This window comes from Hetaerina americana, unplaced genomic scaffold (assembly GCF_022747635.1).
Source record: "Hetaerina americana unplaced genomic scaffold, ioHetAmer1.1.p SCAF_3, whole genome shotgun sequence".
Classification (NCBI taxonomy): Eukaryota; Metazoa; Arthropoda; class Insecta; order Odonata; family Calopterygidae; genus Hetaerina; species Hetaerina americana.
In genome coordinates, this window is record NW_027286874.1 from 65,716,589 (window position 1) to 65,731,052 (window position 14,464).

At 37.0% G+C, this 14,464-nt stretch overlaps 1 protein-coding gene across 1 annotated transcript; it reads left to right on the forward strand.

Annotated features, from left to right (window-relative positions):
• The first annotated feature begins 210 nt into the window (after positions 1-210).
• On the forward strand, positions 211-3,495 carry LOC139690626 (protein LLP homolog). Its single transcript, XM_071588111.1, has 2 exons — positions 211-483; positions 3,205-3,495. Exons 1-2 carry the CDS (start codon positions 330-332, stop codon positions 3,402-3,404), a joined length of 354 nt encoding a protein of 117 aa, XP_071444212.1. The 5' UTR covers positions 211-329; the 3' UTR covers positions 3,405-3,495.
• Positions 3,496-14,464: the final 10,969 nt, after the last annotated feature.

Here is a 14,464-nt window from a genome sequence, read left to right on the forward strand (position 1 = left end):
GGACAAACAGGAGTCCAATCTTGGAAAATTAAAATCAGAACAATCGCGGGAAGCTGGGGAAAATTTTGATTGATTGGCTGCCTACGAGATGTCTCTGAGGTTACGATTAATACGAGACAAGAAGTTCGCAAGAGACACAAACACTCCGATGGCGCTGAGCATCGTTTGTTTGTTGGTAACATTCTTTTGTCAATGAATCGGTTCAAAGATCCGGTTCTGTGACTCGTTCAGTTACACTCAACACAGTTGTTGTTAGCACGTGCTCATTGTTTAATGCACCATTAGTTGTTTTGTGAAATAGTCTTCTAGTGAAATACACATAATTAATTATGGCTAAAAGTATAAGAAGCAAGTGGAAGAAAAAAATGCGTGCCGTGAAAAGAGTCCGTTATGGAAAAAAGGAACTTGAGAAATTGAAATTAATTGTTGGTGCTGGTGCTAAGACCGATGTGGAAATGGAAAATATTTCTGAAATCGCCACAGGTAAGGTTTAAGTGAGGCTGACGGTTTCAAATAAGTTGACCTCGTAATCTGTTTCCTCCTGATACCCATTCAATCGACGTTTGCTTCTGAAGGATCTTGTTATCATCACAAAGCAGAGAACCTCGCGCATTTTTCTTAGCATTTATGAAGGGGGATAGTGCCATGTAGTGCCTTATGTTATTTAAATGTTAAGAGTGGTTTTTTGACGTTTTAATTATTTGCTATACAATTTATTTGTAATTTTCGCAGTATACTTTGATTACATTAACTAAACTTCTCGCACTACTGCTCTTATTTTAATAGTAATTAAATCATGGAAGTATTTATGGTTAGATTGACGAAGAATTACAAGTTCTGATGGAGTTAAGTTGGTGATGAGGGATTGTGTGAACAAGGGTAAAATAAAATGGAATTTAGGTGTAGGGTTGGAACTTGAATGATTCCAATTTTTAAAAACTATTACATTGTCTTGTGTAGAGTAGACATTTGAATAAGTGTATATAAACACAGTAATCAATCCGAAGGTCAGTTTGGTAGGTGATGGTATAGTTCACCCAGTACTAAGCCCGACGGCATGTGAAATTCACACATTAGGGAAGGGGGGACCAGTTCCTTTCCCTGTGCCGGTTATGGTTTCCATTGAGGAAGATCTGGTACTATCTGAAAAATCACATAGTCACGTAGCTTGGGTGAAACGCAGGTGCCCAGAGTGTCTTGCCTGGGAATAGAACACGGGACCCTCCGGTCAGTAGTCCAACGCTCTACCCCCTGGACTACCGCGACCCACAAGTGTGTATATCACTGGGTTATTTGACCCCGCTAGGCAATTTCCCCAATTTGTTTTCCATGTTTGGTATAATATTATTAATACGACCATTGGCGTTACATTCTCTCTATCAACTTAGGGCCGTGGAATATAGTCGAGGATTGGGAAACCCTCTTTTAACATAAAATCTACTCATATTTGTCAAAATGTTAGCAAAGCTGTACTTAAACCCTCATTTTAAATTGAGCCACAACTGAATATTCATTCCCGTTGAAATTCGAATAATCACCATGTACGCTGGAAGTTCTATGGGGACATTGATTAAAGTTAGAATTATTAAAATATTTTATGTAATTAACGGTGTCTGATTTTGAAAATCTTTGTTTAACAATTGCTCAAAACTGTTGGCATCTGGCTGAAGGATGAATTGGATAGATTGAACGGACTCCTTTCAAAGGTCATTCTGTATAAATTATTCAGTTTCTGTATCAGGTCACACCTGTCATGGTGGGTAAATTTTCGTAAAAGCTTTTGTACTTTCGAAAACAATCTTGGAATCAGTTATTTAATGTAGCCTGAGACCGCAGAATCCGCCGCCAGAATTGATTTTTAAATGAATTCCAGCGGAATAAATTAGTTAAGTTTGCTCAAACTTTGTTGACATGTGTTATTTTAAAATTGAAGTCAACCTTTTCAATATAATTTTGCTAATATGATTTATTTAAAAGGTGAGAATTCTCAAGCTCAAAGCTCCCAAAGCATAATTCTTAGCATGGGCTTATAACAGAGTGTTCTCAGTCCAAATGTGTGTTTCTTTTCGATAAAACAAACGAGTATCAAACATTAGAAATAGTCCAACAATGACCAAAATACAAAAGAAGTTGAAATATTGAAACTGTAAACTGGTACAAAGTTAGTTAGTTATATTACCGCGAGTTCTTTGATGACAAGCTCTGAATGTGAATCTTCAGCTGTCAATATCTGTGATATTATTTAATCATATTTATTTATTTTATTTATTCAGAATTAGTCCGAAAACAGCGCATTTTGGCCTTTTACATCGAACTGTTAACAGCGATAACAATGGTCACATTTACAAACATCCAAGCCCTAGATGGAGGGAAACTCACCCAGGCGGGAATCGAACCCGCGACCCTTAGAATGGCAGACGAGGACGTTACCCCGCCGCCACCGGGGTCGGCCCTCATTGTACTCCTTATCCTACCTTATCTCATTGTACCCGACTTTTTTTTCCAGTTTCCCATATTTTTTCCTTTGTTTCCATCTAAATAGTACAGTGCCGACGAGTTCCATGTCTTAGGACCAGTTTGAATAATGAATGAAACATTGTGAACATAATTATAAAATTATTTATTCTTGCCTTAAAATTAAGTATCGCCTACCATACTTAGATAATTGCTCATTATACTAAGTGTATTTATGATCCTTAGAACCTGGAAGCTTAGGCTTAGACTGGCAATTCACAGTGGAAATGATGGAAATTATCTGTTTATATTTGTAAATTATTTAATGTATGATTTTCATTGGCCTTCTGGTACCAGCCTTACATCACTCAAATGTACAGCTGCACCCCTTGCTTTATATTTGTATTTTCACTTCCCTGTGCTGAGTAACATTTGGTGTGATCTTCTCAATTTATAAATTTTCACCTCTTAAAAATCCAGGTTATTTTTGTCGTCCATTATTCAATGATGTTTTATTAATTCTAAATTAAATAAGACCCATGTCAGGTTGCCTAATACGCATGCATGTTTTAACAATTAATTCATTCACTATTATACCAGTCATTCATTAGTCCACTGCGTGTATGTGATAAGGAATTGTACCAGTTTTACTTGTTTGTCAGTAATGATCCTTAGTTATTAGTTAATGCCTTGACAGAAAAGTTGACTTACAGGTAAAAGTAAATTTGTATCCTTGATTGTTGCTTTCAGTGACGGATGCAGCGTCATTAAAAGAAAAAAAGGATTCTGAAGAAGTGGAGAATATGGAAGTGGGAAGTAGCAGAAAATTCAACAAAAAGACTTTCAGAGATCAAAATGGTTCATTTCCAGTGTGGATGTCACAGAGGCAGATCAAAAAGAAGGCAAAGGCTATCAAGAAAAAGAAGAAAAAAACAAAAAATAAGAAATGAATGTTGGTTAATGTTTCTATGAAGTGTAAGTTTGATATTCCAGAGGACTCATAATGTAAAATATTATGAAATTAAACTCTTATTATTATTATCAATATTTTATTTTTTCTCTCTGGCGATGTGAATAGGTCTCTTTAGAATTTATTGAGAAGAAAATGACTCAAAGTTTAAATACTTCTGCTAGTATGATCTGTTAAGAGCAATATGAGAATTAGTGCTGCAAAAGTTGTTATTTTGGAAATAAAAATATTGCTAGGGAAAGTACCTACCCAGTTGGACTATCCCTTTTTCTTACGTTGAAGATCTTGCCTCATAGCATATGTAATGCAGAGTATTAAATATCTGAATCATTGTTTTTTTGGAATTCTCAAGCACGTGAAATATTCTGTAACTTAAAAAAAAGTGAGTGGAGACTTAATTTGCAATGGTAATCTGTTAATGACATTATTAATAATTACTGCAACCTCAGTGAGGAAGTCATTTTAAATTTTGTGTCTGTGAGTGAATGAACCCTAATCATTTGTGTTTGAATTCAAAGGGATTTTTCCAATTGTACTCCGAAATATCTTTGCTTATTGAAGAACGGCAATTAACAAGTACCCGTAAAAGATTATGGGTACAAGTACAAGGGTACCGGTATGATTTATTCTGAGATGAGATTAATATACAAACCACTGTGAATTGGAAGCTTAGAGTTTAGAGAATTGTGGGTTTTGCTGAAGTCTCAGCCTCCTGGTTGTCCAGATTCTATGCATTGCATCACCAAATTTTCATTTTTTTTTAGTGTCAAGGTTTGCATAACTTCATAGGGAGATAGTAGAAGGTTGTGGAATGGACTTTAAATGAAGGGTCATCACCATAGAAATTCTGTGTGATGAAAAGAAGTATGTACTTTCAATTGGAACCAATGTGAAAATGATTGTCCATTTTTATTGATCCATTTCCCTTCACTTATTTAAATGTAAAGGTGTTGTGTAAGATTTGTGAGATTTAGCAAAGAAAATTGGTAAAGTTCGTATCTCATTTTTTGAGTCAATAAATTTTGCTTTAAGTATGTGGAAAAAATATATTCAAACCTTCATAGTTTTAGCCATATCTGAAATAATCTTGGAAATAATGTTCTCTACAGAAAATTTTTCCATTTTGGAAGGGTTGTGTATTATGATAACGATTGATTCAGTCAGCAAAATGCTATCTGATTCATTTACCTATTAGCATTACACGTGCTCCATGCATGCCCACAGGAGTGTCAAGACCACTTATTGAATATGCATTTAGCAAAAGAAACTGATTTGGATATCGATCAGCAAAAATATTATTGCTTTTCATGGCCAAAATATTTGGGTTATTTGTTCAGCCATAATTGTGCTTCTTAGAGACTGCAGATTAATGCTGCTACTATTTTCTTTTTCTTATCATCTTTTGCAATAATGAGTTAATTTGGAACTTCTTTATTAGCACAAATGACATTTTTTGATTTTAGAGGATTAATCTCTGGAAAGGATAAGGCAAAGTTTTGGCATCCACATAACTACCCCTCGATCCACCAAAACGTTTGTGGCCAAGGGGTGCAAGAACCAGGTGGGAAGGGTGAGTGATGAAGGAGGAAATGGGAAGGGGAAGGCAAAATATTCGTGGAAAAACCATCAAATTATGGGCAAACTTAGAAACATGCTGGAGGAAGGCCCAATTCAAAGCAAGGGTTAATTCACCTAACAAACTACTTTTTATGCAAAAAATAAGATAATAAAAATTAACCAAAACCACCCATGCAGCAGGCCTTTACCAAAACAAGAGGGGTCATGCAGAACTGAAAGATAAGGTGGTGTAACTCCACCATCAAATGGACATGCAACTCATGGTCCCTGCACCCAAGGACACAGGTATGTAGACACAGCTTTGGCAATCCTCTAATGGCCAATATTTTTTAAATATGTGTTTATTTTATGTTACTCTATTTTTTACATCTTACACAATTCGTTTTTCTTCACTTTCTCTATGATGAAATCACAGGAGAACATTGAATGTTTAATATCAAAGTTTTATTATGTGTGGTCAGATGAGCCTTTGATTTTTTTGTTATGTCCTAGAAATGTTAAGAATATTGCACTGCTCCAATGAATAAAAGATTAAGATAATTATTTCGGCTATCATAACCTAAGGCGCAGGTTAAAGACAGGTCAAAGGTTTCAACTGATGATTGAGCTCAGTAGGAGCTGTTTTTCTATAATTGTATCAAACGTGCTGACTTAAATGTTGAAATTTATGTTCATTTTTGTTTTTCCTGCCATATTCTTTTTCATCTATCCAATTATTGATTTCTCTTGGTGTGGAATCGGATGTTCCATAGATTCTCACCCAAAACTATGCTTCAGCAATACCCCAGATTTGATTTGTGCTAGCATTTGTAACAGTTATATTGTTACAGCTTGCATTTGTTACATTTAACTTTGCAAATATCCAGCATGGTTTTATACCTTTCACTTTACACTTGACCTTTTCTAAGTCACACTTCATCAGTTACAATTATATCACTATTGAATAAGTTCTTATTGGCATTTGTAACTAAAGGGATGCGAAACTTATTATTGATAGGTCCTAGTTTCGCTGCTGATTTTCCTCAATGCACTGGCTTGGTATATCTCTCGTGCAGTGAAGAAATACAAATTTTATTTCTTTTGGGAATTATATTGACACATTGTGCTCATTGTAATAATTTTGAATGATGAAATATTTTTGAAAGCCTAAAATGCTGCTTGACTCAAAAGTTAGCATATTTGGTGTAAAAGCAGTTGAAGTGTGAACTAGGTAAGTATGTAGCTGCATAACCTGCAGTTCTGCAATTCATTTAAGTTTTCACTTTATGGTGCTTAGATCGCTCTGAAACTTCTACTTTTTGCATCCAATCATGAGTGAGGGAAAGGAGCTAAGTACTATCGAGGAAAAATGGGATATTGAAAGCTGCAAAAGAAACTATAGGAACTGTTAATAGGAAAAGGACAAGGAAATCATGGATCGTGAATGAGATGTTTAGAAAGATAGATGAGAGAAGGAAATAGAAGAATGTAAACATAAAGTAAGGCAGAAGGAAGTACAAAGAGTTAGATAATAAATTGAGATAGAAATAGAGTAAATTATGCATGGTGAAAGATGCAGTGCAGGATATGGAAAGTTTGCAGAGGAATAATGACATTGATGCGCTGTACAAGAAGGCAGAAACACTATCATGAAGTAAGAACGGAAGATCTGTGCTAACAGTTAGAGATAAGTCGGGTAAGATAATAATTGAAACAGAAAAGACCCAAGAGAGATGGAAGTAGTATATATAAGAACTGTATGGTAAAGAACTTACGCCAATAAGGTTAGATATAGAAAAGGAACATGACGTAGAGGAAGATATCTTAGGTCCAGGCATACTTGACGATGAGATGGAAAGGGCATTAAGGGAAATGAAACCAAAAAAGGCCGTGGGGGTACACAACATTCCAGCGGAACTACTGAAATATTTAGGAAAATGTGGACTATATAGACTGATTCGTAGTATTTATGAGGAAGGAATCTGGCCGGAAGACTCTGTGATATCAGTTTTAGTTCCTATTCCAAAACCGGTAAAGACTACATCATTTGAGAACTGCAGAACAATAAGTTTGATGTTCTATGCAGCTTAAGTTGTTCTCAGGGTCATCAACAAGAGGATGGAGAGCACGACAAATGATTACTTAGGAGATTCCAAGAAACTGTGGGAGTTGCTTGCTTGGGACTGTAACTTTTACTGGAGTCATCTGCTAAGTGTGCATTACAATGCAACAATTTCAGAGCATTTAAATCACTCTTCTTACCTGGAATTTGGACCCAGATCCCTTGATGTCCGGCCATGTGCTTTAGTCAGTTAAGCTACCGAGGCACCCTCTTGCACTTCTTAGGGGATGATCAGTTTCAGTTTATGAAGGGGAGAGGCACGTGCGATGCCATTGCAGTAATGAGATCACTAATTGAGAGGAATATAGGATACAATCAGGACGTATTTACCTGTTTTGTAGATTTCTAAAAGGCTTTTGATAGAGTGATTGGGAAAAACTAATGTGTATATTGTAGAAAATAAGGATATATTGGAGGGATAGCATGCTAATCCGCTAACTGTATGCATCTAAAACTGCTCATCACAGGTACTGTTCAGAGTATATTTGGAGGAAATGATTGAAGAGCCATGGGAAGGACTGGAGTTAGGAATGAAAGTGGGTGGGGAATTCGTAAAATCAGTTGGGCTCGCTGATGACCAAGCTTTAGTTTGTCTGTCAGCCAAGGGGTTGCAAGTATTGCTAAGTAGATTGGAAATTCATTGTGATAGATATGGGATGAGAATCAATGTAAATGAAACAGTGATCATGTTGCTTTCCAGAAAGAGAAAGGCTAAGGTTAACATTAAAATAGCAGGGCAAAAAGTGGAGCAGGTAGAACAGTTTACGTATCTCGGACGTGTTTTGGACCAAAATGGTCAATGTAGTTGGGATGTAAGGAGAAGAATTACACCATGCAAGGAGGCTTTCACAAGGAGGAGGGAATTGCTGACAGGGATGTTGAACATGGATTCCATATTTAAGAAAAGACTCATAAAAACTTTAATATGGAGCATATTACAGTGTGGAAACATGGCCACTGAAGCATGATGATAGAGGTAGATTGGAAGCTTCTGAAATGTAGGTGTAGAGAAAGTGAAGTGGACAGAATGGAAGTCGTGGAAGTACCAGGTATGGTGGGAGAAGAGGGGATTGTTGGGCGAAATCATGAGGAGACAGGAAAAATGGATGCAAAGCATATTGATTGGCACTGGTATGTTGAAGATTGTGATAGATGGGAGAATGTTAGCCAAACAAGGAAAGGGAAGGAACAGGATAGGGGTGTTGGACGGGATGAAGGGAGGAAGGAAGTATATAGAAGGGTAGATTGTTGTTGGGTAGGATGTTGGGTTGTGTTTTGTTTGGAGAGACAAGATATTAATTTGCTAGTTGTGTTCATCCAAAACTTACCTTAACCGGTAGATTACCTGACAATAATAAAGATGGAAGCTTGTATAGCATCCTTGATAAGAATGAAAGGTAACCAGAAATTATTTTCTTTAGCTCTTCATAATGCTCCTTTATGTGATGATTGTATTTAAACCTTATTTATTCATGCCTAGTGATACTTCACTAAAAGTACATAATGTATCTAGGAATACATTGTTTTAAACTCGGTCCTCATGACTTGAAATGTACGTGGGGAATGAAACAACGAGAGGGTATGTAATATGTCGGCTGATCTATGAAAGTATTTTAATTAGTAAATACAAATATAACCCAATTGTAGGCACTGATAGGCTGGTACTCACATTTGTGAAAGAAATCTAGGATGTACTTCCACTATAGCCTTTGTGATTGTGATCTTTACTGATTAACCCACAAAGAGTCACCGGGTCTTGACCCTCCTGATCAAATTGACGCTTTCACTCTTAAATGTTTGGATGTCTTCTGTGTATGTGTAATTAAGTTTTTTGTTTCCATATCCAAGAAGTGTGGTACACCCAAATGCGCTCACTTTGAAACCTCTAACTGAAATGTATCGAGCACGGTCAATTAAACTTTTGTACATCTCTTTTGTGGTGAAATTAATTCCACGTCCATCCTCTTTTTTTAGGGAGACTTTCATTTATACACATATCATTTTACTATTTTAGTTTATTTTTCGATTATTTAGCAAGTCAGCTTTGGAAATGTTCCAGATTCGTTTCTTCCTATGTTGCGTTCCATGCCAATACTTGCCATTATACTTTGTTTCAAGTCCTAAATTATAACTTTCCTCGTGTTCACTTTTTGGGTGCTATACAGGAAGTGGTTTTTAGAACAAGGTAAACCGAAGTCTCAGGAAATACATCCGTTGGTGAAAATACTTGGGGAATTAATATTAAACTTGCACAATCCAATGAGCAGTTCAGTTTGTGAACGGATTTACGGCAGGGTGGGCCAGTCACTCCTTAGAAATATTCTGTAGTTGAAAAGGAAAATCCCATAAAAATTCAAAGCGAGAATAACGCTGAGAGAAATTGCAACGCTTATGATGCTTAAATAAATGACGAGAGTAAACGGAGGGAACGAGATATCATGGAAAATCCAGGGTTTATGTATAACTTATTAAATTTGCTTAAAATTAATCGAGAATATAGTCCATAAGTTCCTTACTTGGTAATGCCACATTATATGCAAATGTATGCGTTACGGAATATCTCTCACAACAGCGCCGAATACATATCCGGCGTGTTCTGCCCAGATTTACTACGCCCATGTTATTTTTCCATCAACCCAGCAATTATCACGATCCCCTATCAACCCTTGCCTTTTCTATTTCCCGCTTTTTGGGAATATTCCCGTTAGCAGTTCGATCGTTCGTTTCGCTCAAATTGAATTGAGGTTGTAGCTTCCTTTTATAACCAGAGCTTAGTCGTACATGGTTGTTATTCTACCCACTGGTATGGTAGAAATTGCAAATGAAGTGTTCGTAGAAATTGTAAATGAAGTGTTCGTAGAAATTGTAAATAAAGTGCTCGTTTAATGTTAATTTCGCGTTCAAACGAATTCCAACAGTGATTAGGATATTTTTAATGAGTATTGCTACATCTATTCCTTGTTACAAAATTACAGAGGTTAGAAGGCTCCTAGATTGCGTCCATCTCTCCAATGTCTGTCACTTTCCGACGATTGCAACGCCATTGAGGATATTATTATTATAAGGTAGGTTTTCTGGATGGACACAACTACCAAACAAATACCTTGTGACTCCTAACAAAGCAAAACACAATCCAGCACCCTACTTTACATCAGGTCCATCTTCATCTCAGAGTACTTCCTTCATCTCGTCCAGCATCCCTATCCTGTTCCTGCCTTTTCCTCATTTGCCTAACATTCTCCCCACTGTTACAGTCTTCAACATCCCACTGCCGATCAATGCGCCCTTCATCCACTTTTCCTGCCTCCATAGGATTGCTCCCAACAAACCCCTCTCTTCGCCCACCATTCCAAGTACTTCTTCATTCGTTTTCTTCTCGGTCCATTTCACCTTCTCCAATCTTCTCCAAACCCACATTTCAACAGCCTCCAATCTACGTCTATCCTCCTGCTTCAATGACCTCGTTTCCGCGCCGTACATAGCTACGCTCCATATCGAAGTTTTTACGAGTCTTTTCTTAATATCCTTCCTCAACGTCCTTGTCATCAACTCCCTCCTCCTCCTCTTTGCTTAGCGCAATTCTTCTACTTGCGTTCCTACCACTTTGACCGTGTTGGTGCAAAACACTTCCGATATACGTAAACTGTTCCACCTGCTCTAGTTTTTGCCCTCCTATTTTAATGTTTAGCTTAGCCTTTTCTTTCTGGAAAATCGCACATCCTTAGTTTTATTAATATTGATTCTCATCCCATGCCTGTCGCACTGAATTTCCAATTCGCTCAGCAATGCTTGCAACCTCTTGGCTGACTGACAAACTAAAGCTTGGTCATCAGCAAACCTAACTGATTTTACGAATTCCCCGCCGACTTTCATTCATACCTCCAGTTTTTCCATGCCTCTTTAATCATTTCCTCTGCATACAGGTTGAACAGCAACGGTGATAATGGGCAACCCTGCCTTACACCTCTTCCTAATACTGCCCAACCGGACTCCCCGTTCCCCACTCGCACCTGAGCAGTCTGAGACATGTACAGGTTGCGGATTAGCCTCCTCTCCCTCCAATCTATTCCTATTTTCTGCAATATACTCATTAGTTTTCCCAATTCACTCTATCAAATGCTTTTTCGAAATCTACGAAACAGGCAAATACCTCCTGGTTGTGTTCTATATTCCTCTGGATTAATAATCTCATTACTGCAATGGCATAACGCGTACCTCTCCCTTTCCTAAACCCAAACTGATCATCTCCTAAGTATCATTTGCCCTACTCTCTATCCATTTGTTTATGATCATGAGAACAACTTTAGCTGCGTGGGATATCAAACTGATTGTCCTGTAGTCCTCACATGACGTGGCCTTTACCTTTTTCGGAATAGGAACTAAAACTCATCTCACAAAGTCTTCCAGCCAGATTCCCTCCTCATAAATACTACGGATCATCCCATATAGCCTCTTCCTCCCACATTTTCCTAAACCTTTTATTAGTTCCACTGGAATGTTATCCACCCCACGGTCTAGTTTAGTTTCATCTCCCCTAATGCCCTTCCTATCTCATCGTCGAGTATGCCTGTACCTAAGCTATCTTTCTCTACGTCATGTTCCTTTTCTATGTCTAACTTTGTTGGTCTAAGTTCTTTACTATACAGCTCTTCTATATATTCCTTCCATCTCTCTTGGATCTTTTCTGGTTCAACTATTATCTTACCCACCTTATCTCTAACTGTTAGCATAGATCTTCCATTCTTACTTCCCGATAGTGATTTAACCTTGCTGTAGAGCGCACCAAAAGTCCCCCTTTCTGTGCAAACTTTCCATATCCTCGCACTGCGTTTTCCACCATGCTTCTTTTGCTCATTGAGGGTATAGTAAGGTAATTATGCTTGGTGCCAACATTTTTACTTGATTAAGTTTTCATGTGGTTCGAATCGATGTTTGTCGAATCTCGTGTAAAGATAGGAACTGCAACCCTAATTCACTTCAGTTTATATTATGACTTTTGCGTTTTCTCTTTTATCTTCTTGGATGGATATACATTTTTTATCCCCCAAGTTTCCAGAATGTTTCTATTAGAAATGTTAGATAGTGTTAAAGTTGTATCTATGTATACTCATTAGGCAGTTCTAATTGGCATTGAGCACTAATTAATAATATAAATAATCGCATATATGTATCTCTCAATATAGCACGTTCCTTATTTATAAATGAATAATCTGTTTGCAAGATTAATTGTGGGTTGTTTAAAACTGTTATAAATGGGTATTTGTGGTGACTTCTCGTTTCAGAATTAGTGATTAAGACTCTGTTGTTATCTGTGAGGATGTGCGAGTGGTTTTATTACACTGTTTACTGCAAGCATTGGACGCGAAGTTTATGCCTGTTCAAAAGTCGTTTTTTAAGTTTCATATAAACCACATAGGTGAACTAGCTGATTGCGTTGCTTGAGGAAGAGATATGGACATGGTGCTGTTTCATATCCATGGGACCGAGATGGGTTGTCTTTCTCCTGCCGATGCATCCAAGAATATATGTGAGAATAATATGATACCATGCGAAACAGTCCATTGTTTCAAAAAGTTTGTTTGGAGCGTAAGATAGTCATTTTTGAGCGAATAAAATTTGCCGTCGTTTCGGCTTCAAAATATATTCAAGGGATAGCTCATTCCTGTCATAGTCAGTTAAACTCTTAAATATGTCCACTTCTTAGCTAGCTCTCGTAAAACCGTGCTATTATTTTGCCTGAGGGAAGATAATATGTGATTACATTACGTTTCTGAAACTTTTATCTGCGTGTAGTCACTTCACAGCTTTCATCGAGCACACATATTTACCCGTTTTTGATTGATGGCTTGGCTCGTGTTTACAATAGTTATTTTTTCATTTTTATCCGGAAATTGACATTGAGGAAGCGTGTATCTCTCCTTTGGGAATGCGTCTTTGTAAAAATATTTATCTCGGTAGTAAGTACCTCTTTCCACGCTTGGCTTCAAACCTCAATCCAACGGTCGTCTGCAGTTCAAGTGATGATGATACTTATTTTCCTCAACTGGTGTGTGCAAGTCCGAACCATTTTATTTTCAGCAAGTGAGTTGCATTCTCTCTCATTGTCCATCTCGAGTGTAACTCCTGATTTCAGATGGGTGACAAGAATTCTAAGGATATGTTTTACTCTGTGGTAGCGCCTGTATGAACGGCATTATAGTCATGTGTATGTTGAAGAGGGGGGACAAATAAAAGTTACTAAATCCGAATTTCCGTTCATCCTTATTTTCAAAAATTTAATGATGCGTAAAGGCACACTACAGCGGTGGCTTGTATTCAACAATTTTTTTTGCTGCTTATAATTCGCTTTGATGTGGATCACGTTTTGCTGAAGGCTCCGTGATTCTTGTCCAAATTAAACGAGTTTGTAATTTTTCCACAGACTTTAATATGGACATCAAACAATTCCACGAAGTGAAGCCGGAAAGTGTGTGTGTATATATATATATATATATATATATATATATATATATATATATATACTAGCTGAATACCCGGCTTTGCACGGGTTAGGGGGAAACAATAATATAAATATACTACATAAATAAAAACAACAAATTATAAAGTACAATAATACACTACTTCATACAAATTTAAGAATCTTTTTTATTTAACACCTGTCTATAAACTACATTTTTTGTTTCATATCCAGGAGAAAGAATATATAAATTTTTAGGCGAACCTACTCCGGAGCAAGCAACATAAAGTTGCCCGTGGCTAAAACATGGCGATCTTAGATCAACACCACAAAACTTTAAAGACTGTCCCTGTGATTTATTAATGGTAATTGAAAAAGCTAGCCGGACTGGAAACTGTAATCTTTTAAAGTTGAAGGGAAGATCAGTTGGGATTAGAGGTATCCGTGGAATAAAAATTATTTCGCCTTTTCCTTTTCCAGTTAAAATGACTGCCTGGATTATATTTTTCATTAATTTTGTCGCACACAATCGTGTCCCATTGCAGAGTTTTGGTGGATCTAAATTTCGCAATAAAATGATTGGAGATCCTACTTTAAGTATAAGGCGATGTTGTGGCAATCCAGCTGGATCAAGTGAATTTAGGAATTCCGTTGGATAATTGACGGCTTCGTCAGCATCCACTACGGTATCAAACGATTTATATTCAATCACGTCTCCTGGCAGCATGGCTAGAATCTCCTTGTTAATTTCATTAACATCATCATTCTTAGGAGCAAGAATGGCTCTTTCTCGCAACCATTCTAAATTTTTATAATTTTGATTAACGTTAGGATAGACTGCTTGTATCATATCGCGGACAGTTTTCACCGATACACATAAATCTGATGACAATTTTATCATACC